At 40.0% G+C, this 27,515-nt stretch overlaps 1 protein-coding gene across 2 annotated transcripts in view; it reads left to right on the top strand.

Annotated features, from left to right (window-relative positions):
- Nucleotides 1-19,044, top strand: part of rgs20 (regulator of G protein signaling 20) — a 34,680-nt gene extending 15,636 nt beyond the window's left edge. For both annotated transcript variants that reach the window (XM_062023745.1, XM_062023746.1), the window contains exons 2-5: nucleotides 5,438-5,604; nucleotides 11,110-11,184; nucleotides 11,245-11,479; nucleotides 15,919-19,044. In XM_062023745.1, the coding sequence (XP_061879729.1) occupies nucleotides 5,438-5,604; nucleotides 11,110-11,184; nucleotides 11,245-11,479; nucleotides 15,919-16,107 (666 nt within the window). In that variant the 3' untranslated portion in view covers nucleotides 16,108-19,044. The remainder of the gene's footprint in view (nucleotides 1-5,437; nucleotides 5,605-11,109; nucleotides 11,185-11,244; nucleotides 11,480-15,918) is intronic.
- Nucleotides 19,045-27,515: the final 8,471 nt, after the last annotated feature.

The raw sequence follows: 27,515 nt of genomic DNA, 5'->3' as shown, positions 1-27,515 counted from the left end.
GCCAATGTAACATTACACACAGTTTGAATAGTAACACTGTGTTTGAATGTAGGAAAAACTAAACACTGTAGTTTAATCAAGTAATTATTTGGCGTACCACTAGATAGAGCCCGCGTACCACGAGTGGCAGTCGGGCATAGGTTGTATTCCCTGACGTCACGTCTGTTGTCTTTGCGTTCATTTTGCCTTTCTCCAAGAAAAATGTACTACGCTTGCATTGTTTTATTTAGGCTGTTAAAACCATTCAAATCGCGGAAATGATCAAACTTTCTTCAGAGTTCCTCGAGAGGTTATGAAAAAGGGCGAAAGATTTCTACATTTTATGAGAGAAGACAAAAAAGGGGCGCCCACTCAAGTCGAATATAGTCAAAGAACGCACAAGTTCTTTAACTTTGTTAAAGGTTTCTTTGATATACTTTTAACATGTAGTATTTTCCATTTCAGTATTATATTGATATCAGTTATATTTCTTAAAACACATTTTTGCTACGACTGTCTCGGCGAGTCGAAATAAAATAAATAAAATGTGAGCAAAACCTAGGAGAGTTACTGGTTCAAATGTAACTAAGACAATGGGATTCACTATGTATAGCGCTTTGAGTCACTAGAGAAAAGCGCTATATAAATATAATTCACTTCATTTAAGCTTTTACCACAGGCAGAAATCACAAACTAAGCTTTGACCACATACACGATGTTGACCTCTAAAATAATAATAAGGTCCCACCATGGGGCATGGTGGGACCAATGAGGGGCGAGTCCGGGTGGGGGCCTGGGAAGTGGTGTGAAATGTTGTGAGAGCTTGAGAAAAAAATTCAGTCTTCCTTGCCTCCAAATCAAAACACAAAATGGCGTCACAAACAGGATGCAGAGAAAGATTACTTTGAGCGAGAGTGCACAAAGCTTAACATTATGTCTACTGAAAAGAAACAAGGGCGAAGCGGCAGCAGCCCAGGCGGGGACGGCAGCACCTCCGATGGCGAAGTTCACCATCAAACCACCAGAGCCTTTCAACTTCGCAAAGCCACACAAGTGGGAGAAATCCATAAGAACGTTAGTGTTTTAGATTGCCGAGAAACCTGAACTCCTCCGAAGTGAACCAGGTAAACACACAGATGTACTGCATGGGGAACGAGGCTGACGACGTGCAGAGAGAGCTAGATCTGATGGCAGAGCAGTAACAACTGTATGCTTCAGTCAAAAACGGATTTGACGAGTTCTTTATGCCAAAGAAAAACGTCATTTATGAACGGGCCAAATTCAACATAAGAGTACAGCAGCCTTCAGAGAGCGTGGATGTGTACATCCAAGCACTGTACACCCTGGCAGAGAACTGTGAGTGGCAACCTACACGACGACCTGTTGACGGACAGACCAGTAGTGGGATTCATCCCTGTTAGAGAGAATGCAACCTGATAAAGTCCTCACCCGAGCTAAAGCCATCACCATAGCCAGATCGTCTGAAGAGATCAAAAGACAACATACTGATTTGAGGGAGTTAAGCACCAGTATAACAACTATAGATGCTATGCATTTAAAGAAGGAGAAACAGAACAAATTCAAGAGCAAAAATCAGACTCATGGTCAGAACAGAAACTGGAAAACAGATAAATAAGTGCAGAACGGAGCTGAAATTAAAGGATGTGGAAAATGCAGAAAATCACCCTCTCACCCTTTGTCAAAGTGCCCATCTAAAAGTGCAGAGTGCCACTACTGTGGTAACTGTGGACACTTCGGGAAAGCAAAAATGTGCATAAGGTTGCCGAAGATGTGAATGAGATGTTCTTAGGTTAGCTGTCCTCTGGTGAGGACCCCTGGATGGCAGAAATTAGCATAAGGGGCAGAACTGTAGCCTTTCTGAGCAGGTATACAAAAGTGTCATGCACAGAGACGGGGAGTTAGAAAAAACCGACAAACCTCTCTATGGACCAGGCGGGGCTAAACTAACTGTCCTTGGGTCAGTCACAGAAATACTCTCATACAAAGACAGGAACGTTACAGAGAGGGTCTTTGTAGTGAGAGGCCTACAGGTGGCAGTGTTAAGCAGACCAGCCTCACTAAGTCTCAAGTTAGTGGCCAAAGTTGACGCTTTGGACCTAGAGTCAGTAAGACAGGCTTATCCTAAAATCTGCAATGGGTTTAGGCTGGTTCAGAAGCCTTACACAATCAAACTCAAGCCTGACACAAAGCCAATCTCCCTCAAAGTGCCACGCCGAGTCCCATTGCCACTTGTAAGCAAAGTAAAAAAAGAATTGGAAAATATGGAAAATCTCGGAGTCATCAGTCGCATTGAAGAACCAACTGACTGGTGTTGCGACATGGTGGTAGCCCACGGTACACAGGAGTACAATATTTCACCAAACTAGACGCAAACATGGGTTTCTGGCGGAACCCCCTGGTCAAGGAATCAGCCCTCGATACCACATTCATAACACTTTTCAGGTGCTATCAACTTGACCGCCTGCCCTTCAGTATCTCCTCCGCGCAAGAGCACTTTCAAAATATGTTGGTAACAGAGGTAATTTCCGGCCTATAAAGAGGTGGTATGTCACTTGGACAATATTCTTGTCTGGGGGGCTCTACCTAACCTGGCTGAGAAGGATAAAGCCCTTTGAGATTTGATGTCCAAAAAGAATCAGTGTTACTAGGGTCATGAACAGCAGGGGGCTTTCTGCAGCCTCAAAGAGGAGCTCTCCACTGCACCAGTCCTCTAGCTTTGCCACCCTAGCCAGCCACTGAAAAATGGCTGATGCCGATGCATCATCCTACAGATTAGGTGCAGTGATGCCCCAGAGTGACAGAGAGGTTTGGTTGCCGGTTGTGTATGCCTCCAGGTCCTTGACTGACACGGAGCAGCAATATACGCAGCTGGAGAAAGAGACACTAGTGCTGTCATGGGGCTGTGAGAGGTTTAGCCACTTCATCCTAGGCCTACACTTTAAACTGGAAACCAACCTCAAGCCACTTGTGTGCCTACTGGTTGGGCAGGCACTGGATGCGCTGCCATCTAGAATACAAAGATTGAGGATGCGCTTAACAAGGTACTCTTACACAATTACATATACACCTGGAAAGAGCCTCACAACTGCTGACACTCTCCTGTCACCCGCTTAAAAACAGCATGACAAGAGCAGACATCGACTTAATGGCATATACCAATATCATTGACTCTGTGATGGACAGTCTTCCTACAAGTGATATGTATCTAACCGAGCTCCAAGAGCAGCTGTGTGCTGACCATTTCTGTACCCAGGTCATGAAGTACGGTCTTGACAGACAGACATCAGTTACAGGGCGAACATCTTTGGCAATCAAAGCCTGATGTTAACAAAACGTATTTTGCGTTATTGATGTGCTAAACGTGACGCTCCACCCGTCTGAACGCAACTCCAGCAGCAGCTGGTGTTTGCTGCAGTGATGACTCAGCTCACAACGACGACATATGAAAATAACTTCGGTCGGGAGAGCGACCTGCCAGGGCCTTGACGCCCAACTTGCCACTCAGTGCACTTTTTCTTTGTCCATTTCTGACCCATATTTCTGTCCACGTATTGCGCAACATCCACTGGAACACTACAGGACGGGCCGAGGGTCACGCCGGACTTATGCACGTACATTTTGGTTAACTTGACCAGACACTTTTGGGGCAGGGCAGAGTCAGAAAAAAGGGGCACACATTGTGAAAAAGATTCAATAAATTCGCAATAAAGCACAAATATATGCTGAATTAATTTAAAACCCAAAACCAGCAAAGTTGGCACGTTGTGTAATTTGTAAATAAAAAGAGAATACAATGATTTGGAAATCTTTTTCAACTTATATTCAACTGAAAAGACTGCAAAGACAAGATATTTCATGTTCGAACTGAGAAACTCTTTTTTTTTTTGCAAATAATCATGAACTTAGAATTTAATGGCAGCAACACATTGCAAAAAAAGTTGTCACATGGGCATTTTTACCACTGTGTTACATGGCCTTTCCTTTTAACTACACTCAGTAAAGGTTTGGGAACTGAGGAGACACATTTTTGAAGTGGAATTCTTTCCCATTCTTGCTTGATGTACAGCTTAAGTTGTCCAACAGTCCGGGGGTCTCCCTTCTGCTATTTTAGGCTTCATAATGCACCACACATTTTCAATGGGAGACAGGTCTGGACTACAGGCAGGCCAGTCTAGTACCCGCACTCTTTTACTATGAAGCCACGTTGATGTAACACGTGGCTTGGCATTGTCTTGCTGAAATAAGCAGGGGCGTCCATGCTAACGTTGCTTGGATGGCAACATATGTTGCTCCAAAAGCTGTATGTACCTTTCAGCATTAATGGTGCCTTCACAGATGTGTAAGTTACCCATGTCTTGGCCACTAATACACCCCCATACCATCACACATGCTGCCTTTTACACTTTGCGCCTAGAACAATCCGGATGGTTCTTTTCCTCTTTGGTCCGGAGGACACGACGTCCACAGTTTCCAAAAACAATTTGAAATGTGGACTCGTCAGACCACAGAACACTTTTCCACTTTGCATCAGTCCATCTTAGATGAGCTCGGGCCCAGCGAAGCCGGCGGCGTTTCTGGGTGTTGTTGATAAACGGCTTACGCTTTGCATAGTAGAGTTTTAACTTGCACCTACAGATGTAGCGACAAACTGTAGTTACTGACAGTGGTTTTCTGTTCCTGAGCCCATGTGGTGATATCCTTTACACACTGACGTTGGTTTTTGATGCAGTACCGCCTGAGGGATTGAAGGTCACGTGCATTAAATGTTGTTTTTTTTGGCTTGCTGCTTGTGATTTCTCCAGATTCTCTGATGATATTATGGAGCGGAAGATGGTGAAATCCCTAAATTCCTTGCAACAGCTGCTTGAGAAATGTTGTTCTTAAACTATTTGCTCAGGCATTTGTTGACAAAGTGGTGACCCTCGCCCCGTCCTTGTTTGTGAATGACTGAGGATTTCATGGAAGCTACTTTTATAGCCAATCATGGCACCCACCTGTTCCCAATTAGCCTGCACACCTGTGGGATGTTCCAAATAAGTCTTTGATGAGCACTCCTCAACTTTATCACTCTTTTTTGCCACTTGTGCCAGCTTTTTTGGCAACATGTTGCAGGCATCAAATTCCAAATGAGCTAATATTTGCAAAAAATAACAAAAGTTTACCAGTTCGAATGTTAAGTATCTTGTCTTTGCAGTCTATTCAATTGAATATAAGTTTAAAAGGATTTGTTGTATTTTCTTTTTATTTACCTTCTACACAACGTGACAACTTGACTGCTTTTGGCTTTAGTACATCTCTACCGCTTCGCTCTCCTTCAATCACTGGCGCTGACAAAATGTGTTTCCTGCACACCCACACACGCTGGTGCACACACACACAGATCAGGCCATCATTCAGCGTACTATAAAGTGTGTTTGTGTTCCATGTGCCCTGGCAGCCCATGGGATCAGAGCCGATGGAGATGCGAAAGAGGCAGATGTCGGTGCAGCAGGAGTCGGCAGCGGGAGGAACTGCAGCAACCCAGCAGGCCCAGGCGGGCCAGGCCAACCCGCGGGTGTCCAACGCATGCTGCTTCTGCTGGTGCTGCTGCTGTAGCTGCTCCTGGTACCACACACACACACACTCTTACTTCCACATGTTCCACAACCACAAGTCGTCGGGGGAGCGACTAGAAATAGTGTCATTTGTTTATAAAATGGATGTACAGTGGTGGTCAAAAGTGTACATCCACTCAGGCCTGGCCCTAACCAATGTGGCGCCCTAGGCAGTGAAGTGTACATACTCACAAGAAACTGAATAGCTTTGTCTTTGACCTTTTTTTTTACTTAAAGAAAGCAAATTAACATATTATATGAGAATGTTATGTTATGATTATCTTTAACCGAATCACAGCAGTGCTCAAATTAAAAAACAGCATTCCCTCTCATGTGATATTGCTTAATTTACATTAATGATGTGCACTTTAACAACTAGGCTTACAACTATACTTAATATATAAAGGGGTGGAAAAGTGACTATTACCTGCAGGGCAAAGATTAGCTAACCAGAAGGCAATAACAATGTAAACAAAAAACACCTGCTTAAAAGATCTAATACAAAAGTCCCTGAGGAATGTAAGGTGGGAGTACTGTAATTACCTAATGTTACATTATTATTTTCCATAACAATTTAGCCCCCTCCACAATATTAACCCGACGTTAAAACAGAACTAGCTATTTATTGATTAGCAATTGCCGAATCATGTAACATTAGCTTAATGCTAAAAGCCAGGTTACTATCACATTCTGTAACAGACAAATAATTTCATGTATGCTAACATTACCTACCTGCTACCTCTGTCTTTTTCTCGTTTCTCCTCCTCTTCTTTTCTATTTTTTCTTCCCTGGGCACCTGACAGTTTTGGCCGTTTTGACATCTTGTGTTGACTTTTTTATGTGGTGACGTCCAAAAAGAGTCATGATACGGGAAGGGAGGGGGCGCACCGTGGGGGGGGAGGGGGTGGGGGGAGGCGTAATGTTGTAACAAATAATATTTCTATTAAATAGGCTTTACTTTGCATTTTAATTAGCGTGGGATTATTTTTTTTATTTAGAAATAATAGTACCAACTTTTTCTTTTTCTTTTTTTTTTTTTCTCCAACATTTGTGACACTGGCGTGGCGCCCCCTGATGGACGGCGCCCTTAGCATTTGCCTATACGGCCTATGCCACGGGCCGGGCCTGCATCCACTTGTAAAGAACATCATGTCGTGGCTGTCTTGACTTTACAATCATTTCTACAACTCTTATTTTGTTGTGATGTAGTGATTGGAGCACATACTTGTTGCTCACAAAAAACATTCATGAAGTTTGCTTCTTTTATGAATTTATTATGGCTCTACTGAAAATGTGAGGGTGAAAAGTATACATACAGCAATGTTAATATTTGCTTACATGTCCCTTGGCAAGTTTACCTTCAATAAGGCACTTTTGGTAGCCATCCACAAGCTTCTGCTTGACCACTTGACCACTAAATTGCTGCAGTTCAGCTAAATGTGTTGCTTTTCTGACATAATAATAATACCTGGGATTTATATAGCGCTTTTCTAAGTACCCAAAGTCGCTTTACATGTTTTTCTGAACCCATTAATCATTCACACCTGGTGGTGGTAAGCTACTTCCGTAGCCACAGCTGCCCTGGGGTAGACTGACGGAAGCGTGGCTGCAATTTTGCGCCTACGGCCCCTCCGACCACCACCTATCATTCATCATACCGGTGTGAGCGGCACCGGGGGCAAAGGGTGAAGTGTCCTGCCCAAGGACACAACGGCAGTGATTTTTAGATGGTAAGAGGCGGGGAGCGAACCTGCAACCCTCAGGTTTCTGGCACGGTTGCTCTACCCACTACGCCACGCCGCCCGCAAGGACTTGTTTCTTCAGCATTGTCCACACAGGACTTTGGGAAGGTCATTCTAAAACCTTCATTCTAGCCTGTAAGAATAATGTAAGTAGACACATATTTCACATTCTGCCCAGCAACAAGGGGTGAATGGTAGATCTTCAAACATATTGCTGGGTATTGTGGCCAAACAGCTCCATTTTTGCTTCATCGGACCACAGAACTTTCCTCCAGAAGGTCTTATCTTTGTGACAAAGATAATGGAGCTGTTTGGCCACAATACCCAGCAATATGTTTGAAGATCTACCATTCACCCCTTGTTGCTAGGCAGAATGTGAAATATTTGTCTACTTACATTATTCTTACAGGCTAGAATGAAGGTTTTAGAATGACCTTCCCAAAGTCCTGTGTGGACAATGCTGAAGAAACAAGTCCATGTCAGAAAACCAACAAATTGAGCTTAACTGCACCAATTTTGTCAAGAAAAGTGGTCAAAAATTCAAGCAGAAGCTTCCTCCAGAAGGTCTTATCTTCGTGACAAAGATAAGACCTTCTGGAGGAAAGTTCTGTGGTCAGATGAAACAAAAAGTGAGCTGTTTGGCCACAATACCCAGCAATATGTTTGGAGGAGAAAAGGTGAGGCCTTTAATCCCAGAAACACCATTCCTACCGTCAAGCATGGTGGTGGTAGTATTATGCTCTGGGCCTGTTTTGCTGCCAATGGAACTGCTGAAAAAGGAGGATTAGCTCCAAATTCTTCAGGACAAGCTAAAATCATCAGCCCGGAGGTTGGGTCTTGTTGGGTGTTCCAACAGGACAATGACCCCAAACACACCTCAAAAGTGGTAAAGGAATGGCTAAATCAGGTTAGAATGAAGGTTTTAGAATGGCCTTCCCAAAGTCCTGACTTAAAGGTGTGGACAATGCCGAAGAAACAAGTCCATGTCAGAAAAGCAACACATTTAGCTGAACTGCAGCAATTTAGTGGTCAAGTGGTCAAGCAGAAGCTTGTGGATGGCTACCAAAAGCGCCTTATTGCAGGTCAACTTGCCAAGGGACATGTAAGCAAATATTAACATTGCTGTATGTATACTTTTGACCCTCACATTTTCAGTAGAGCCATAATAAATTCATAAAAGAAGCAAACTTCATGAATGTTTTTTGTGAGCAACAAGTATGTGCTCCAATCACTACATCACAACAAAATAAGAGTTGTAGAAATGATTGGAAACTCAAGACAGCCATGACATGATGTACTTTACAAGTGGATGTACACTTTTGACCACCACTGTATGTTCACCTCTACATAACTTTGTATCTTTATTAACATTTAAGAAAGGAAAACATAAAGAAATATAGATCAACTTACAACTAGGGATGTCCGATAATGGCTTTTTGCCGATATCCGATATTCAAATATAGTCCAACTCTTTAATTACCGATACCGATATCAACCGATACTGATATCAACCGATATATGCAGTCGTGGAATTAACACATTATTATGCCTAATTTGGACAACCATGTATGGTGAAGATAAGGTACTTTTTTAAAAAAAATAATAAAATAAGATAACTAAATTAAAAACATTTTCTTGAATAAAAAAGAAAGTAAAACAATATAAAAACAGTTACATAGAAACTAGTAATGAATGAAAATGAGTAAAATTAACTGTTAAAGGTTAGTACTATTAGTGGAGCAGCAGCACGCACAATCATGTGTGCTTACGGACTGTATCCCTTGCAGACTGTATTGATATATATTGATATATAATGTAGGAAGCAGAATATTGATAACAGAAAGAAATGGGGGGAGGGAGGTTTTTTGGGTTGGTGCACTAATTGTAAGTGCATCTTGTGTTTTTTATGTTGATTTAATAAAAAAAACCAAAACAAACACAAAAAAAACCCGATACAGATAATAAAAAAACCGATACCGATAATTTCCGACATTACATTTTAACGCATCGGACCTCCCTACTTACAACAAACAATAACCTTACCCTCTTGTTTAGTCTGTAACAAAAAATTATTTAAGTGCATCAATTTGCATTAAAAAAAACCCCAAACTTATTTAAACTATAAACTTTTTTCGAATAACTTGAACCATCTGACAGTGAAAAATGTTAATGAAATAATTTCAATTAATAATAACAAATTCAAATTGATCAGCAACATTAACTCGATGTATAAAAGATGTCAATCTATGAAAAAAAAACAATTAAAACAATTTGTGCAGATTTTTTTTAATTTTTTTAATCAAAATGAGGAGGTCAGGATTAATGGCTATAATAAACACGTTTTGTAGTGCACAGCTTTTTGAAGCATGACACTGCATGAGACTGATACATTTTCCCCGGGCGTCACCACCCTGACATCGCACTGTGCCGCCCTAAAGGGGCCCGGCCTACTATTTAAGAAGAACTGCTCAAAAGTAACGGTACTCTTACTAAGTACAAGTTTTGGCTACTCTAACCACCTCTGTAGACAACACACACCCTGATTTCCACCGGATGCGTAACGGCTGCGGAATGGCCCTGGAATATTTCCGTTTCCATTCAAGTTAGTGGGGTTCGGCCTGCATACCTGCACTAAATACACGCAGAGCTTCCACTATATTTGCCAGACTCGTCTGCTGGCCTAACATAAATCATGATCATAAATTGACAAAAGTTAGTTATTGTTCTGCCTCAGTCATTAAGATTACTTTATTTAGTGTGTGTTTATTTCCGAGTCATTTCAGTTGGTTCTGTTAAGTGAGCTGTACCTTTAAGGAACGCGCAGATAGGTCACGTGTTTAGACTCCGGAAAGATTTCAGACTGGTGCGCACAACTCGCTTCACTCCTCGTGTTTCTCAGCAAACAACTATCACATCTTATGCTGTTCGTGGCATTGTTGGTATGTACTCATATTTAATGTTTATAGTACACAATGAGTCATATTTAGCTGTGAAATGTGTGTGTTTTATGATGTTAGACAATCTCTGATTGCATTACCTGTTCAGGTCGGCTAACTTTCATTTGTTGTCATCTGCCGCCATCTAATGGACGTTTTGTTGTACGGTTACTTAAGTCAATTTAAACTGTAGAAAGCTCAATTGTCACTGGTATTATTAATCATAACAACACATACAGTGGTGTGTGACAAAGTTGAACTTAGATTTAATTCAAATGGAATACTTGATAATCTGTGGTCAGTGATATGACATTATTAAGTTCATTTAATTCATGCATTTACATTTACAATGTTTGTGTTCTACAGTTTCACCCTTTCAATTGTCAATAAACCTGGCCTCCATCAGTCAACCTGGTGTTCAGAGTTTTGATGAGCGGAAGGTGTTGAACTTACTGCCTTCGTGTACAAGTGTGCATAAGGAAGGCAGGATAGTTATATTTTCAATTTACATTTTATAAACATATAAAAGTATTCATCATGTTCTCCTGATGTCATATTAGTCTGCAGTGTTGCTGTTTTTACGTTAGAGCTTTTATCCAATCAGAATTCAGCTAGCTTGCTGCCATTGAAATCTGCCTGAGGCCATCAACAACGCGGTGGTCTGTGCAGTGTAGACGAACAAGGCACATACAGTTGATAGACAGTTGCAATAGCCAATCAGTACAAAAAGGACAGGGAAACTGTGCATGGTTATGACATCATAAATAAAGATCTACCATTCACCCCTTGTTGCTAGGCAGAATGTGAAATATTTGTCTACTTCCATTATTGTTACAGGAACGAGGACAGAGACGACAGGAACCGAAAGACATCCTACGACGTCAAAGAAGGGACAGTAGACTGTGAAGACTGGTAAGTGCATCTTACATCGACCGCTGCAGCACCCGGGCTATAAACCTTGTCGCTCCGCAGCCCCAAGCCCACGCTGGAGGAGGTGCACTCGTGGGCCCAGTCCTTCGACAAGCTGATGTGCTGCCCTGCTGGGAGGAACGCCTTTCGCCAGTTCCTGCGCACCGAGTTCAGCGAGGAGAACATGCTCTTCTGGCTGGCGTGCCAGGAGTTTGGCAAGGAGAGCAACAAAAGCGCTATAGAGGAGAAGGCCCGGGTCATCTACGAGGACTACATCTCCATCCTCTCCCCGAAAGAGGTATTGCATCATCCATCCATTCTAATGTATTTTACCAATATAAGTCATCTATCAGACTCTATCGTTCTTTACATTGTGGATCTAATCTTCATGGCCTCTTATTCCGTTAAAGGCCTACTGAAAGCCACTACTAGCGACCACGCAGTCTGATAGTTTATATATCAATGATGAAATCTTAACATTGCAACACATGCCAATACGGCCGGGTTAACTTATAAAGTGACATTTTAAACTTCCCGAGAAACTTCCGGTTGAAAAGGTCTATGTATGATGACGTATGCGCGTGACGTCAATGGTTGAAGCGGAAGTATTCGGACACATTGTATCACAATACAAACAGCTCTGTTTTCATCACAAAATTCCACAGTATTCTGGACATCTGTGTTGGTGAATCTTTTGCAATTTGTTTAATGAACAATGAAGACTGCAAAGAAGAAAGCTGTAGGTGGGATCGGTGTATTAGCGGCTGGCTGCAGCAACACAACCAGGAGGACTTTGACTTGGATAGCAGACGCGCTATCCGACGCTAGCCACCAGCCGCATCGATGATCGGGTGAAGTCCTTCGTCGCGCCGTCGATCGCTGGAACGCAGGTGAGCACGGGTGTTGATGAGCAGATGAGGGCTGGCTGGCGTAGGTGGAGAGCTAATTTTTTAGCATAGCTCTGTCGAGGTCCCGTAGCTAAGTTAGCTTCAATGGCGTTGTTAGCAACAGCATTGCTAGGCTTCGCCAGGTTGGACAGCATTAACCGTGTAGTTACATGTCCAGTGTTTGGTAGTATTGTTGATCTTCTGTCTATCCTTCCAGTCAGGTGCTTATTTCTTTTGTTTCTATCTGCATTTAAGCACGATGCTATCATGTTAGCTCAGTAGCTAAAGTGCTTTGCCGATGTATTGTCATGGAGATAAAAGTCACTGTGAATGTCCATTTCGCGTTCTCGACTCTCATTTTCAAGAGGATATAGTATCCCAGGTGGTTTAAAATACAAATCCCTGATCCACAATAGAAAAATGAGAAAGTGTGGAATCCAATGAGCCAGCTTGTACCTAAGTTACGGTCAGAGCAAAAAAAAGATACGTCCTGCACTGCACTCTAGTCCTTCACTCTCACGTTCCTCATCCACGAATCTTTCATCCTCGCTCAAATTAATGGGGTAATCGTCACTTTCTCGGTCCGAATCGCTCTCGCTGCTGGTGTAAACAATGGGGAAATGTGAGGAGCCTTTCAACCTGTGACGTCACGCTACTTCCGGTACAGGCAAGGCTTTTTTTATCAGCGACCAAAAGTTGCGAACTTTATCGTCGATGTTCTCTACTAAATCCTTTCAGCAAAAATATGGCAATATCGCGAAATGATCAAGTATGACACATAGAATGGATCTGCTATCCCCGTTTAAATAAGAACATTTCATTTCAGTAGGCCTTTAATGCTCTAGCTATCGCATCTCTCATGATGTTGTGACGTATCATACCCATCTATGTATTGTATCTATCCTTGCCATCTATGTGATTGTACAGCGACAGTTGAGCTGGGCAACCATCATTTTTGTTGACACTATATTGCACACTTTACAGATACTTTATGGGAGACGTTGGATGTTACTGAACGCTCTGTTGAGTAGTATTGGACGCAATTGAACGCTTCGGACACTTCAACTACCTGCTGTCTATTTGACGAACTTAGCAAGTTGTTTTTTGGTAGATTTTGCTGCTGCATTAAATCATTCACGGTATTGCATTCAGGAACTGTGTGTGTGCCTTACTGGCAAAACAGGAAGCGCATCAGACAAGTACAAAACCCAGCTTTTTACTTTCAAAGCGACTGGCGGATTTTGAGTCGCCTAAGTCTTCTATAGTTCTATCACATCTTACAAACATATCTACATTGCAATTGTTGTATATTTGTTGGGTGATGAGCCAAGTAGACGCCAAGGAGGAATCGTCGAACAAAAAGCTTTATTTGTTTCATCGAGCCTCAGACTGGAACTGCAGCTCCAGGAGAAAGAGTACAAGCCTGATCACTCTTCTGCTGTCTTCTCTGACCACTGTCCTTAAATACCTTTTACACAGTTACTCTTTGTTGTTCTAGCCCTGGGGCCAGCCAGTTTGGACAACACCCAGTTTGTTGCTTGGCCAGTCAGCCTATTTCCTGTGATGGGTTTGAGTCGGGTGACCTCCGACCCCTATCCTCTACTCCTACTTGTAGGGGCTTCCTACCAGATGTTGCTAATGTCTTAACACTTCCTCATAAAATCCAAACCTGTAGGATTCCTGGGGGCAAGAGTCCACCACTCTCTGGAAAGTTTGTGACGAACATGTGCACTTTTGCCCTTAGTAGAATAATCCTCTAAAGGATTCTGTGACCAAATACAAACACATGCCAGCTCACAATCATATAAGAAAACGGTACACTGTATAATTCAGTTTAGACCTTGTATTAACTTCTGACTCAATTAAGCATGTTGTGCTGCTGGAACTTATAGTCCCCTGGGAAGACTGGATGGAGGAGGCCCATGAGCGAAAGAAGGCCAAATACCTTGAGCAGGTCGAGGCATGCAGAGATAGCGGTTGGAGGGCCCGCTGTGAGCCTATAGAAGTGGGCTGCAGGGGCTTTCTAGGGCAATCTGTGCATCAAGCATTCAGACCTCTTGGAATCAGAGGGTTGCCAGAGAGAAGAGCCACCAGAAACATTAGCGAGGCTGCTGAGAAAGCCTCAAGGTGGTTGTGGATCAAAAGGGGAGACGGATGGAGTAGTACGCTGCTTGGACACAAGCAGGAGCCTGATCAGCCCCAGTTGGGTTGCCCAGGCGAGGGTGTATAGAGATCAAAGACCCGAAACACCCAATGAACCTCGGTTCTTTACTGAAGATGTGTCCAAGCTGCACCGCAAGGTGTTTCTCAATCCACCACATATTCTAGCCCAGGGGTCACCAACCTTTTTGAAACCAAGAGCTACTTCTTGGGTACTGATTAATGCGAAGGGCTACCAGTTTGATACACACTTAAATAAATTGCCAGAAATAGCCAATTTGCTCAATTTACCTTTAACTCTATGTTATTATTAATAATGAATGATATTTACACTTAATTGAATGGTTTAAAAGAGGAGAAAACACGAAAAAAATGACAATCAAATTTTGAAACATAGTTTATCTTCAATTTCGACTCTTTAAAATTCAAAATTCAACCGAAAAAAAGAAGAGAAAAACTAGCTAATTCGAATCTTTTTGAAAAAAATTTAAAAAGAAATTATGGAACATCATTAGTAATTTTTCCTGATTAAGATTAATTTTAGAATTTTGGTGACATGTTTTAAATAGGTTAAAATCCAATCTGCACTTTGTTAGAATATATAACAAATTGGACCAAGCTATATTTCTAACAAAGACCAATCATTATTTCTTCTAGATTTTCCAGAACAAAAATTTTAAAAGAAATTCAAAAGACTTTGAAATAAGATTTAAATTTGATTCTACAGATTTTCTAGATTTGCCAGAATACTTTTTTTGAATTTTAATCATAATAAGTTTGAAGAAATATTTCACAAATATTCTTCGTGGAAAAAACAGAAGCTAAAATGAAGAATTAAATTAAATTGTTTTAATTATTCTTTACAATAAAAAAAAAGAAAAAAAATACTTGAACATTGATTTCAATTGTCAGGAAAGAAGAGGAAGGAATTTAAAAGGTAACAAAGTATATGTGTTTAAAAATCCTAAAATCATTTTTAAGGTTGTATTTTTTCTCTAAAATTGTCTTTCTGAAAGTTATAAGAGGCAAAGTAAAAAAATGTATGCATATATTTAAACAAGTGAAGACCAAGTCTTTAAAATATTTTCTTGGATTTTCAAATTCTATTTGAGTTTTGTCTCTCTTAGAATTAAAAATGTCGGGCAAAGCGAGACCAGCTTGCTAGTAAATAAATACAATTTAAAAAATAGAGGCAGCTCACTGGTAAGTGCTGCTATTTGAGCTATTTTTAGAACAGGCCAGCGGGCGACTCATCTGGTCCTTACGGGCGACCTGGTGCCCGCGGGCACCGCGTTGGTGACCCCTGCTCTAGCCTAATTCACGGTGTTGTATCGTACTCATATGATCGTATAGATTGCATCTTATTGTTTTCACGGGTCGAATGCAACTATTGCACTGGTGTCCAAAGTGTTCAAGATTTATTGGACTTTATCATATTGTATAAAATAAAACAGCAAAAATATAGGACATAACGTTACAAGAAAAGACTGAAATTTGAATACTAATGTCTAAAATAATACAAAAGTGCCACCATGCTTTGACTATTGTATCATATGTCGGTATGGTTTTGTATCAATCCATCAGATCAGACGAGATATTGTCTAGCTAGTAAGGTTACTTCATATCTGTTGCGATGTTGTATGTTTTGTCCTTGTTGAGTAACTGGACGTGTGCCCCCTCCCTCGCCCAGGTGAGCCTGGACTCCCGCGTGCGCGAGTCCATCAACCGGAGCATACAGGAGCCCACCTCGCACACCTTCGACGACGCCCAGCTGCAGATCTACACCCTCATGCAAAGAGACTCGTACCCCCGCTACATGAACTCTGCCGCCTACAAAAACCTGATCAACGCTCTGTCCGAGCAGTCCCCCGAGTCTTAAGACCCCCGTCCTCAACTCCTCATTTTTTTGTTTTTGCTTCCTAGTTTCTTTTTTGTGTGTCCAGTGCGGGATTGCACCAACCCCGGGAATCTTAGCTATCGTGATCCGCACCTAAACGCCGACACTCAGGTCTCAGCATCTTGCGAGGGCTCCACATCACAAGTACTGCTACACGTACTACATAGCAAAATACTCCAAAAATACTTTGGTTTGTTCTTGTTTCTTTTGATAGAAATATTATATTTTATTTCAGGGTTTTTTTTTGTAGGTTTTTTTGTACATCATTTTTGTTAAGGGGCGCGGTTATATAATGCCTACTTTATGATATATATATATATATACACACATATACATATACACACACACATATACATATATATATAAATATACATACATATATAATATATACACATACATATACATAATATACATATATATTATAGACATATATATAATATATATGTATATAGGAGTTTGTAAATAGTACAAATGAGTAGTTATTTTATGTGGGGACACCTGGTTCTATTTAACTGCGTATGAAAATCAAAGCTCAAGGCAAAGGCTATACGCTAGCTTGACTTGCAGGCAGCTTTGTGTGTGTGTGTGTGTGTGTGTGTGTGTGTGTGTGTGTGTGTGTGTGTGTGTGTGTGTGTGTGTGTGTGTGTGTGTGTGTGTGTGTGTGTGTGTGTGTGTGTGTGCGCGCGCACGGAGGTACCCTTGGACTGTAGTTTTTATTTGAAGCATTATTTTGAGACACAACCTGACTTTCCGGTGCGTGTGACTTGGCAACTCCAGTTCGGTAGAACGACTTCACAAGCGTGGTTTTTGTGCCATGTGAGAAAATGTATATTTGTACGATATCCTCTTCGGAGCCTGCATCCTCTGCAGTGGACATTTTTTGTTTTGCACAACAGGGCTATTTTTCTTCTTTCCAAAATGTGTAACTCTGACAAAAAAAATCGAGCAAACACAAAAGGTTCTCAGGAGGATATATTATTTTGAATTAAATCTCGAAACTCACTTGTTTACATATATAATAAATTACTCATTTATTGTATTTAATACATTACATTATTCTGTTCATCCAACCCTTATTTATAAATGATATTACTAATTTGCATCATCAATGTTTTCTACTGGGAGTTCATTGCCGAGCTAGTTGCCAAAAAAATTGTGGCTAATGGTCAATAACTCTATGAAAGATTTAACATATACATGTTGTCATATATATTTGTATGTATAAACTAACTATATACTAAACCAGGGGTGTCAAAGGTACGGCCCGAGAGGCCGGATCAGGCCCGCGAAGAGGTTTGCAAAGTATAAAAATTAACCTGAAATTTTTGAATGAAAGAAACCGCTGTTCTAAATGTGTCCACTAGATGTCGCAATAGCAATTCTTTGTATCTTTGTAGAGTGGATCTAACATAAACCACATGATGTTAGTACATCTGTCAAGTTCAAACACTGATGACATCTATTAAACAAGACAAGAGGCAAAGAGTCAAACAGAGGCAGAATTCAATTGGGACTCACTGCACTCTGCATTCCTTCCTCTAGTCCTCGGTTTTCCGTCAGTCTTCAGATTCCAGCCCGGGTGCAGGAAAAGCAGCTCCTCAATGGGAGATGTGGGTGCCATGGTCTTCTCATTTTACTCACCCTTGCTGGAATCATCAGACGTGTTGGAATCCGCCTCGAAGGACCAAGAAGATGTCAGGTTCAAACACTGATGACATCTATTAAACAAGACAAGAGGCAAAGAATCAAACAGAGGCAGAATTCAAATTGGACTCAATATTGAGGAGAAAACGTGTCGACCTGTAACCTCTACAGTGTCACCCACGCTCTGACGAAAAAGGTTTACGTCTCCTCTTTCATTTAGATATTCAATGTTTACGCAACAACACGTCTCAACAAGAATGGGGAGTATGTAAACAGTCATTGTTTTCGGTCACATTAACACAAAAGAAAAAGATGCCTCGGGTTTGGGCTGGTCCTGGATTCAGCTTGGGCAGGTCTTCGAGGACAATAGATAACCCCTCCCGTCTCCTCCCATCGTACACAGCGGAATTTTCCAAGCCTTTGCTTGGCGCAACAAAGACAGCTCTCATCTGTTCACTGGAAACTCAGAGAACGGAAAGTTTTTTGATAATTTACATACAATTTTTCTGACAACATCAGTGGAGGAAAATGATCAAACTACATAAAATAACATCCTGTAATTTGATTTTAATGAAGTTTTTTTTACCTTTATAGATTGAAAATGAGCACCAATGTGTTGACTGATGAACATTATCACATCATTTATTCAGAAAATATAAATAAGGATGAATAAAGATTTAATACTATTAACCTAAAAATAATTATGATTTGTACATTTTCAGAATGTGCTTGTTCTATTTTTAAACAAAGAAAACAATCTGAATTTGTTTTTATTTTTAAGTTATCATGCTGTGATTTTACCAGTCTGGCCCACTTGGGAGTAGATTGTTCTCCACGTGGCCCCCCATCTAAAATGACTTTGACACCCCTGTGCTAAACTCTACCTCAGGGGTCACCAACGTGGTGCCCGTGGGCACCAGGTCGCCCGTAAGGACCAGATGAGTAGGCCGCCGGCCTGTTCTAAAAATAGCTCAAATAGCAGCACTTACCAGTGAGCTGCCTCTAATATTATTTATTTATTTACTAGCAAGCTGGTCTCGCTTTGCCCGACATTTTTAATTCTAAGAGAGACAAAACTCAAATAGAATTTGAAAATCCAAGAAAATATTTTAAAGACTTGGTCTTCACTTGTTTAAATAAATGCATACATTTTTTTACTTTGCTTCTTATAACTTTCAGAAAGACAATTTTAGAGAAAAAATACAACCTCAAAAATGATTTTAGGATTTTTAATCAAATATACCTTTTTACCTTTTAAATTCCTTCCTCTTCTTTCCTGACAATTTAAATCAATGTTCAAGTAAATGTTTTTTTTTTTATTGTAAAGAATAATAAATACATTTTAATTGAATTCTTCATTTTAGCTTCTGTTTTTTCGACGAAGAATATTTGTGAAATATTTCTTCAAACTTATTATGATTAAAATTCAAAAAAATTATTCTGGCAAATCTAGAAAATCTGTAGAATCAAATTTAAATCTTATTTAAAAGTCTTTTGAATTTCTTTTAAAATTTTTGTTCTGGAAAATCTAGAAGAAATAATGATTTGTCTTTGTTAGAAATATAGCTTGGTCCAATTTGTTATATATTCTAACAAAGTGTAGATTGGATTTTAACCTATTTAATCAAAATTCTAAAATTGTCTTAATCAGGAAAAATTACTAATGATGTTCCATAAATTCTTTTTTTAAGTTTTTCTCTTTTTTTCGGTTGAACTTTGAATTTTAAAGAGTCGAAATTGAAGATAAACTATGTTTCAAAATTTAATTGTCATTTTGTTTCGTGTTTTCTCCTCTTTTAAACCGTTCAATCAAGTGTAAATATCATTAATAATAACATAGTTAAAGGTAAATTGAGCAAATTGGCTATTTCTGGCAATTTATTTAAGTGTGTATCAAACTGGTAGCCCTTCGCATTAATCACTACCCAAGAAGTAGCTCTTGCTTTCAAAAAGGTTGGTGACCCCTGCTCTACCTTAACTCGTTGCTACTTTCTATCACACTAAGCTAAGGCGGCTAGCAGGCTAAGTACCACCCTGGATACTCTCTGCCTGCCTGACATGAACCAGCATACATCCTCCCTAAATGTCAAACAATTTCAACATCTACATATTTGACAAGACTTTCTAAAAGAAGAGTTTTTAAGGGACAGTCAAGGGTTAGCGGCCACACCAAAGCTGGCATATTTGCTAGCCGGAGTGTTTCCATGGACAGTCAAGGGTTAGCGGCCACACCAAAGCTGGCATATTTGCTAGCCGGAGTGTTTCCATTGACTACAATTGGAGTTGCCAAGGGTTGGATCCTTTATACTTTATGTGTTCTTGTGGTTTGCTTGGGATTGTTTTGGGACTTTTGCTGGCCTCACGACCGTGTCACTCAAAGACAAGATCCCCACACGGGGAAGTGCCTTGACATCCTGTGTGGACGACATCTCTCTCAAGGTTCAAGCTCTCGCCATTAAAGGTGCTTTTGGCTGGAACACGACAGCCAGTTCTCATTGGCCGAATGGCGTCCGGTCGGAGTATTTGACCACACGGGTCCACTTTAGAAGAGCCACCAAGCAGCATGTCGGGGAGACCGCTACGGATTTACGGCCGGAGGCGGCTGGTCGATCGACCTCAAACGCGATCTAAGCCAACTTTGGGTTTGGCGTGACGCCTATGAATACATAGTTTCCTCTTCTGTTTACAATATGAAACGTTATTTTACTGCTACGTTTACTGAGAAAAGACAAATAATGTGAATGTTTACAAGTATATGGTTTAGTTTTTTCCTGCTACTCTAATAAGAAAAAGATGACATGTGGGCATTTTGATTGAGATAAAATAAAAAGCACAATAATTTTAACCACTCTGGACTTTTTAACTAAATGTATTCTGTTACCGTTTTGTGTGTCTGTAGCCTTAATGCTAATTAGCTGTGTTTGTTTGTCCCCGCCTACACCGTCTCCAAATATCCCTACTGTGCACTTCATCCAGTTCTTATGTATACACTGCTACCTCAACCTAATAATAATAATTAGGGATGTCCGATAATGGCTTTTTGCTGATATTCCGATATTGTCCAACTCTTTAATTACCGATACCGATATCAACCGATACCGATATCAACCGATATATGCAGTCGTGGAATTAACACATAATTATGCCTAATTTGGACAACCAGGTATGGTGGAGATAAGGTACTTAAAAAAAAAAAATTAATAAAATAAAATAAGATAAATAAATTAAAAACATTTTCTTGAATAAAAAAGAAAGTAAAACAATATAAAAACAGTTACATTGAAACTAGTAATGAATGAAAATTAGTAAAATTAACTGTTAAAGGTTAGTACTATTAGTGGAGCAGCAGCACGCACAATCATGTGTGCTTACGGACTGTATCCCTTGCAGACTGTGTTGATATATATTGATATATAATGTAGGAACCAGAATATTAATAACAGAAAGAAACAACCCTCTTGTGTGAATGAGTGTAAAAAAAAAACAAAAAACAAAAAAACGATACCGATACCGATAATAAAAAAAACCGATACCGATAATTTCCGATATTACATTTTAACGCATTTATCGGACATCTCTAATAATAATATATTTTATTTGTAAAAAGCACTTTATATTGAGTAAACAATCTCAAAGTGCTACAGTGTATTAAAAAAAATAAAAAGATAATAAATACAAATAAAAACTAGAACAGCCTAATAGCTATAACTAGTATGCATATATCTAAAAAAAAGCCTTTTTTTTTTTTAAAGAAGGGCTTTTAAGCCTTTTTTAAAAGCATCCACAGTCTGTGGTGCCCTCAGGTGGTCAGGGAGAGCGTTCCACAGACTGGGAGCGGTGGAACGTTTGTTTGTGAACCATTGTTCATAGCTTTGTCCTCGGAGGTTGGAGTACGTTAGCCTGTCCGGAGCGGAGGTGTCGTGTGGAGGATTTGGGGGTGAGTAGTTCTTTGAGGTAGAGGGGGGGCATTTCCATGGAGGCACTGGTGGGTTAGCAGGGAGACTTTGAATTCAATCCTGAGTGGAACAGGAAGCCAGTGAAGGGATTTGAGAACTGGTGTGATGTGGTCATATTTCCGCACTCTCACCAACCTACCAGCAAGTGGCGCTCCACCACCAAGCTCGTAACTCAGAATACCGTATTTTCTGGACCATATGGCGCACTGCCGATGAGCGGGTCTAGTCAGGTCTTTTTTCATACAAAAGGCGCACCGGATTATAGGGCGCATTAAAGGGGTCACATTATATATTATTTTCTACATATAAAAGACTTCCTTGTGGTCTACATAACATGTGATGGTGGTTCTTTGCTCAAAATGTTGCATAGATGATGTTTTACACATCATCTTCAACTCACTTTCTGACAGTCTCTTCGGGATGCGCCGTTTTGTGGGCAGGTCTTATTTACGTGCCTCCACTTGGACAGCATCATCTTTGTTGTAGCGGTGTAGCGTGCAAGGACGGGAGTGGAAGAAGTGTCAAAAGATGGCGCTAACTGTTTTAATGACATTCCCACTTTACTGCAATCAACAACGGAGCAGCATCTCCTCATCCGTGGCTCACTAGTGCAACAACAACTCCCGAAATGTGTCCCGTGAAAAAAACGTCCGACTGGAACTCCCTAATAACTAAAGTTCCTTGGGTGAATAATGTAAACTCACTATACCGGTATGTTTTAGTGCTTTCATGGTGAGTTTACTGACAGATATAAGTAAGAACCTTACACTACTTTATATTAGAAATGGCAACAGTGGAGGATGAATGTCACATAACAAGTAGAGAAAAAGAAGATTATCAACTATGGTGTCAGCACGGACTACAAAGGCAGACGCGCGCAATTTTTCAGTATTCATGCAGATCCCAAATACAGATCAGCAGGTACCAGAAGGTAAGAAAAGTTGCTTTTGCACAATATTGTGAAACAAAACGCCAGATAATATGTCTTACCTTATACACACACCATAATAATACTCCTACGTTGAAGCACATCAAGTGGTGTGGCTTCATAGCTTACCAAATACTACTAAAACATTTTGATAGATTTTTGAGCGCCGTGTGTAATGTACTATATGTTCAATGGAACATATAAAATGTTGGTGTTGTTTACTTGAGTCATATCCCAATCATTACACCATGTACCAAATAAAATAGCTTCAAGGTCGGTAAGCACAACCAAAATTATTCCGTACATTAGGCGCACCGGATTATAAGGAGAAAATTAAAGGATTTTAAGTGCTCCTTATAGTCCAAAAAATACGGTACTCGTATCAATCAAAGTATACTTACATAGCCCTAAATCACAAGTGTCTCAAAGGGCTGCACAAGCCACAACGACATCCTCGGCTCAGATCCCACATCAGGGCAACAAAAATATTAACCCAATTGGAACAACGAGAAACCTTGGAGGGGACCACAGGTGTGGGGACCCCCCCTGGGCGACCGGTGCAATGGACGTGGAGTTGATTTAGTTAATAGTGTGGGAGTCCAGTCCATAGTGGATCTAACATATTAGTGTGAGAGTCCAGTCCATAGTGGATCTAACATAATAGTGTGAGAGTCCAGTCCATAGTGCATCTAACATAATAGTGTGAGAGTCCAGTCCATAGTGGATCTAACATAATAGTGTGAGAGTCCAGTCCATAGTGCATCTAACATAATAGTGTGAGAGTCCAGTCCATAGTGGATCTAACATAATAGTGAGAGTCCAGTCCATAGTGGATCTAACATAATAGTGTGTGAGTCCAGTCCATAGTGGATCCAACAAATAGTGTGAGAGTCCAGTCCATAGTGGATCTAACATAATAGTGTGTGAGTCCAGTCCATTGTGGATCCAACAAATAGTGTGAGAGTCCAGTCCATAGTGCATCTAACATAATAGTGTGTGAGTCCAGTCCATAGTGGATCTAACATAATAGTGTGAGAGTCCAGTCCATAGTGGATCTAACATAATAGTGTGAGTCCAGTCCATAGTGGATCTAACATAATAGTGAGAGTCCAGTCCATAGTGGATCTAACATAATAGTGTGAGAGTCCAGTCCATAGTGGATCTAACATAATAGTGAGAGTCCAGTCCATAGTGGATCTAACATAATAGTGTGTGAGTCCAGTCCATAGTGGATCCAACAAATAGTGTGAGAGTCCAGTCCATAGTGGATCTAACATAATAGTGTGTGAGTCCAGTCCATAGTGGATCCAACAAATAGTGTGAGAGTCCAGTCCACAGTGCATCTAACATAATAGTGTGTGAGTCCAGTCCATAGTGGATCCAACAAATAGTGTGAGAGTCCAGTCCATAGTGGATCTAACATAATAGTGTGAGTCCAGTCCATAGTGGATCTAACATAATAGTGTGAGAGTCCAGTCCATAGTGCATCTAACATAATAGTGTGTGAGTCCAGTCCATAGTGGATCCAACAGATAGTGTGAGAGTCCAGTCCATAGTGGATCTAACATAATAGTGTGAGTCCAGTCCATAGTGGATCTAACATAATAGTGAGAGTCCAGTCCATAGTGGATCTAACATAATAGTGAGAGTCCAGTCCATAGTGGATCTAACATAATAGTGTGAGAGTCCAGTCCATAGTGGATCTAACATAATAGTGAGAGTCCAGTCCATAGTGGATCTAACATAATAGTGAGAGTCCAGTCCATAGTGGATCTAACATAATAGTGTGAGAGTCCAGTCCATAGTGGATCTAACATAATAGTGTGAGAGTCCAGTCCATAGTGGATCTAACATAAAAGTGAGAGTCCAGTCCATAGTGGGGCCAGCAGGAGATCATCCTGAGTGTAGACAGGTCAGCAGTGCAGAGACGTCCCCAACTGATGAACAGATGAGTGGTCCACCCTGGGTCCCTACTTTGAGCAGCTAGCGCGTCATCTGATAACCTTTCCACACAGGAGAGGGGGGCAGGGCAGAAAAGAAACGGCAGATCAACTGGTCTAAAAGGGGGGTCTATTTAAAGGCTAGATTATACAAATGAGTTTTAAGATGGGACTTAAATGCTTCTACTGAGGTAGCATCTCTAACTGTTACTGCTAGAACATTCCAGAGTACTGGAGCCCCAATAGAAAACGCTCTGTAGCCCGCAAGATTTTTTGGGGGGCTCTGGGAATCACTAATAAGCTGGAGTTCTTTGAAGGCAGATTTCTTGCCGGGACATATGGTACAATACAATCAGCAAGATAGGATGGAGCTAGACCGTGTAGTATTTGATATGTAAGTAGTAAAACCTTAAAGTCACATCTTAAGTGCACAGGAAGGAAATCAATCACAAGGGAAGTGTCTGTGCAGATAGTCATTCTAAGTCCGTACAGTAGATGGCATTGTAACTCTGCTTCTTAAAGGGGCACTCCACTTTTTTGGAATTTTGGCATTCTCTCCATGAGCTTCAAGCACACCTGAGAAGTGAAAACCATTTCAGGTGACTACCTCTTGAAGCTCATGGAGAGAATGCCAAGAGTGTGCGAAAAAGTAATCGGAGCAAAGGGTGGCTATTTTGAAGAAACTAGAATATAAAACATGTTTTCAGTTATTTCACCTTTTTTTGTTGAGTACATAACTCCACATGTGTTCATTCATAGTTTTGATGTGACAATCTACAATGTAAATAGTCATGAAAATAAAGAAAACACATTGAATGAGGAGGTGTGTCCAAACTTTTGGCCTGTACTGTTCTGTTGTTAAAGGGGGAAATGACGCACATTTGTTACGACACAAAGCAAAAGGCTGTTTGATTGCCACCGATACATTACAGTCGAGTGGCAAACACTTCAGCAAAAAAAAACCCCAACATTTTTCGAGGTCATGATCTCCAAACTCGGGCCTGCGGGCCAGAACTGGCCCGCCAGCGTCCTTAATCTGGCCCGTGGGACTTCCCAAGTTAAATAAAAATATATACACATACACATGTTAAAACATATATACAAATAATTTAATATATGCAAAGGCTACCATGCAAGAAGGAAGTCCTTGCTCCAGAAGCCACACCTTAAGGCTCGTCTAAAGTTTGCTGCTGATCACACGGACAAAGATAAGACCTTCTGGAGGAAAGTTCTGTGGTCAGATGAAACAAAAATGGAGCTGTTTGGCCACAATACCCAGCAATATGTTTGGAGGAGAAAAGATGGACCTTCAATCCCAGGAACACCAAGCCTACCGTCAAGCATGGTGGTGGTACTATTATGCATACACACACACACACACATATATATACATATATATACATATATATATATATATATATATATATATATATATATATATATATATATATATATATATATATATACATATACATATATATATACACTACTGTTCAAAAGTTTGGGGTCACCCAAACAATTTTGTGGAATAGCCTTCATTTCTAAGAACAACAATAGACTGTCGAGTTTCAGATGAAAGTTCTCTTTTTCTGGCCATTTTAAGCGTTTAATTGACCCCACAAATGTGATGCTCCAGAAACTCAATCTGCTCAAAGGAAGGTCAGTTTTGTAGCTTCTGTAACGAGCTAAACTGTTTTCAGATGTGTGAACATGATTGCACAAGGGTTTTCTAATTATCAATTAGCCTTCTGAGCCAATGAGCAAACAAATTGTACCATTAGAACACTGGAGTGATAATTTCTGGAAATGGGCCTCTATACACCTATGTAGATATTGCACCAAAAAGCAGATATTTGCAGCTAGAATAGTCATTTACCACATTAGCAATATATAGAGTGTATTTCTTTAAAGTTAAGACTAGTTTAAAGTTATCTTCATTGAAAAGTACAGTGCTTTTCCTTAAAAAATAAGGACATTTCAATGTGACCCCAAACTTTTGAACGGTAGTGTATATATATACATATATATATATATGTATATATATATACATATACATATATACACACACACACATATATATATATATATATATATATATATATATATATACATATACATATATACACACACACATATATATATATATATATATATATATATATACATATACACACACACACACATATATATATATATATATATATATATATATATATATATATATACATATATATATATACATTTATATATACATATGTATGTATATATATTAGGGCTGCAACAACTAATCGATTAAATCGATTAAAATCGATTATAAAAATAGTTGGCGATTAATTTAGTCATCGATTCGTTGGATCAATGCTATGCGCATGCACAGAGGTAATTTTTTTTTTTTTTTTTTAAACCTTTATTTATAAACTGCAACATGTACAAACAGCTGAGAAACAATCTAAATAAGTATGGTGCCAGTATGCTGTTTTTTCTCAATAAAATACTGGAAAGGATAGAAATGTAGTTTGTCTCTTTTATCCGATTATTAATCGATTAATCGAAGTAATAATCGACAGATGAATCTATTATCAAATTAATCGTTAGTTGCAGCCCTAATATATATATATATATATATATATATATATGAATAAATAAATAAATATATATACATATATACAGTATATATTACTTAAATTAATAAAATATTTAATAATTTAACCCAATGTGGCCCCTGAGTCAAAAAGTTTGGGGATCCCTGTTCTAGGTTAACTTTCTCACGAGGAAAAAGCAAGATGATCAAACGTTCAACTCCTGACTGGCAGTTAGTTGGAAGAGCTCCAAACTTCATATTCAGATGTGTGGCGAGACCCACCTTCTTTCTTTTCACAAAGCTGCCCACTGAAGTGGTAGACGTAAACACGGTGTGCTATC

Source organism: Entelurus aequoreus, linkage group LG16 (assembly GCF_033978785.1).
Source record: "Entelurus aequoreus isolate RoL-2023_Sb linkage group LG16, RoL_Eaeq_v1.1, whole genome shotgun sequence".
Lineage (NCBI taxonomy): Eukaryota > Metazoa > Chordata > Actinopteri > Syngnathiformes > Syngnathidae > Entelurus > Entelurus aequoreus.
Note: the sequence above shows the minus strand (reverse complement) of the source record. Positions and strands in the feature narration are given on the sequence as shown.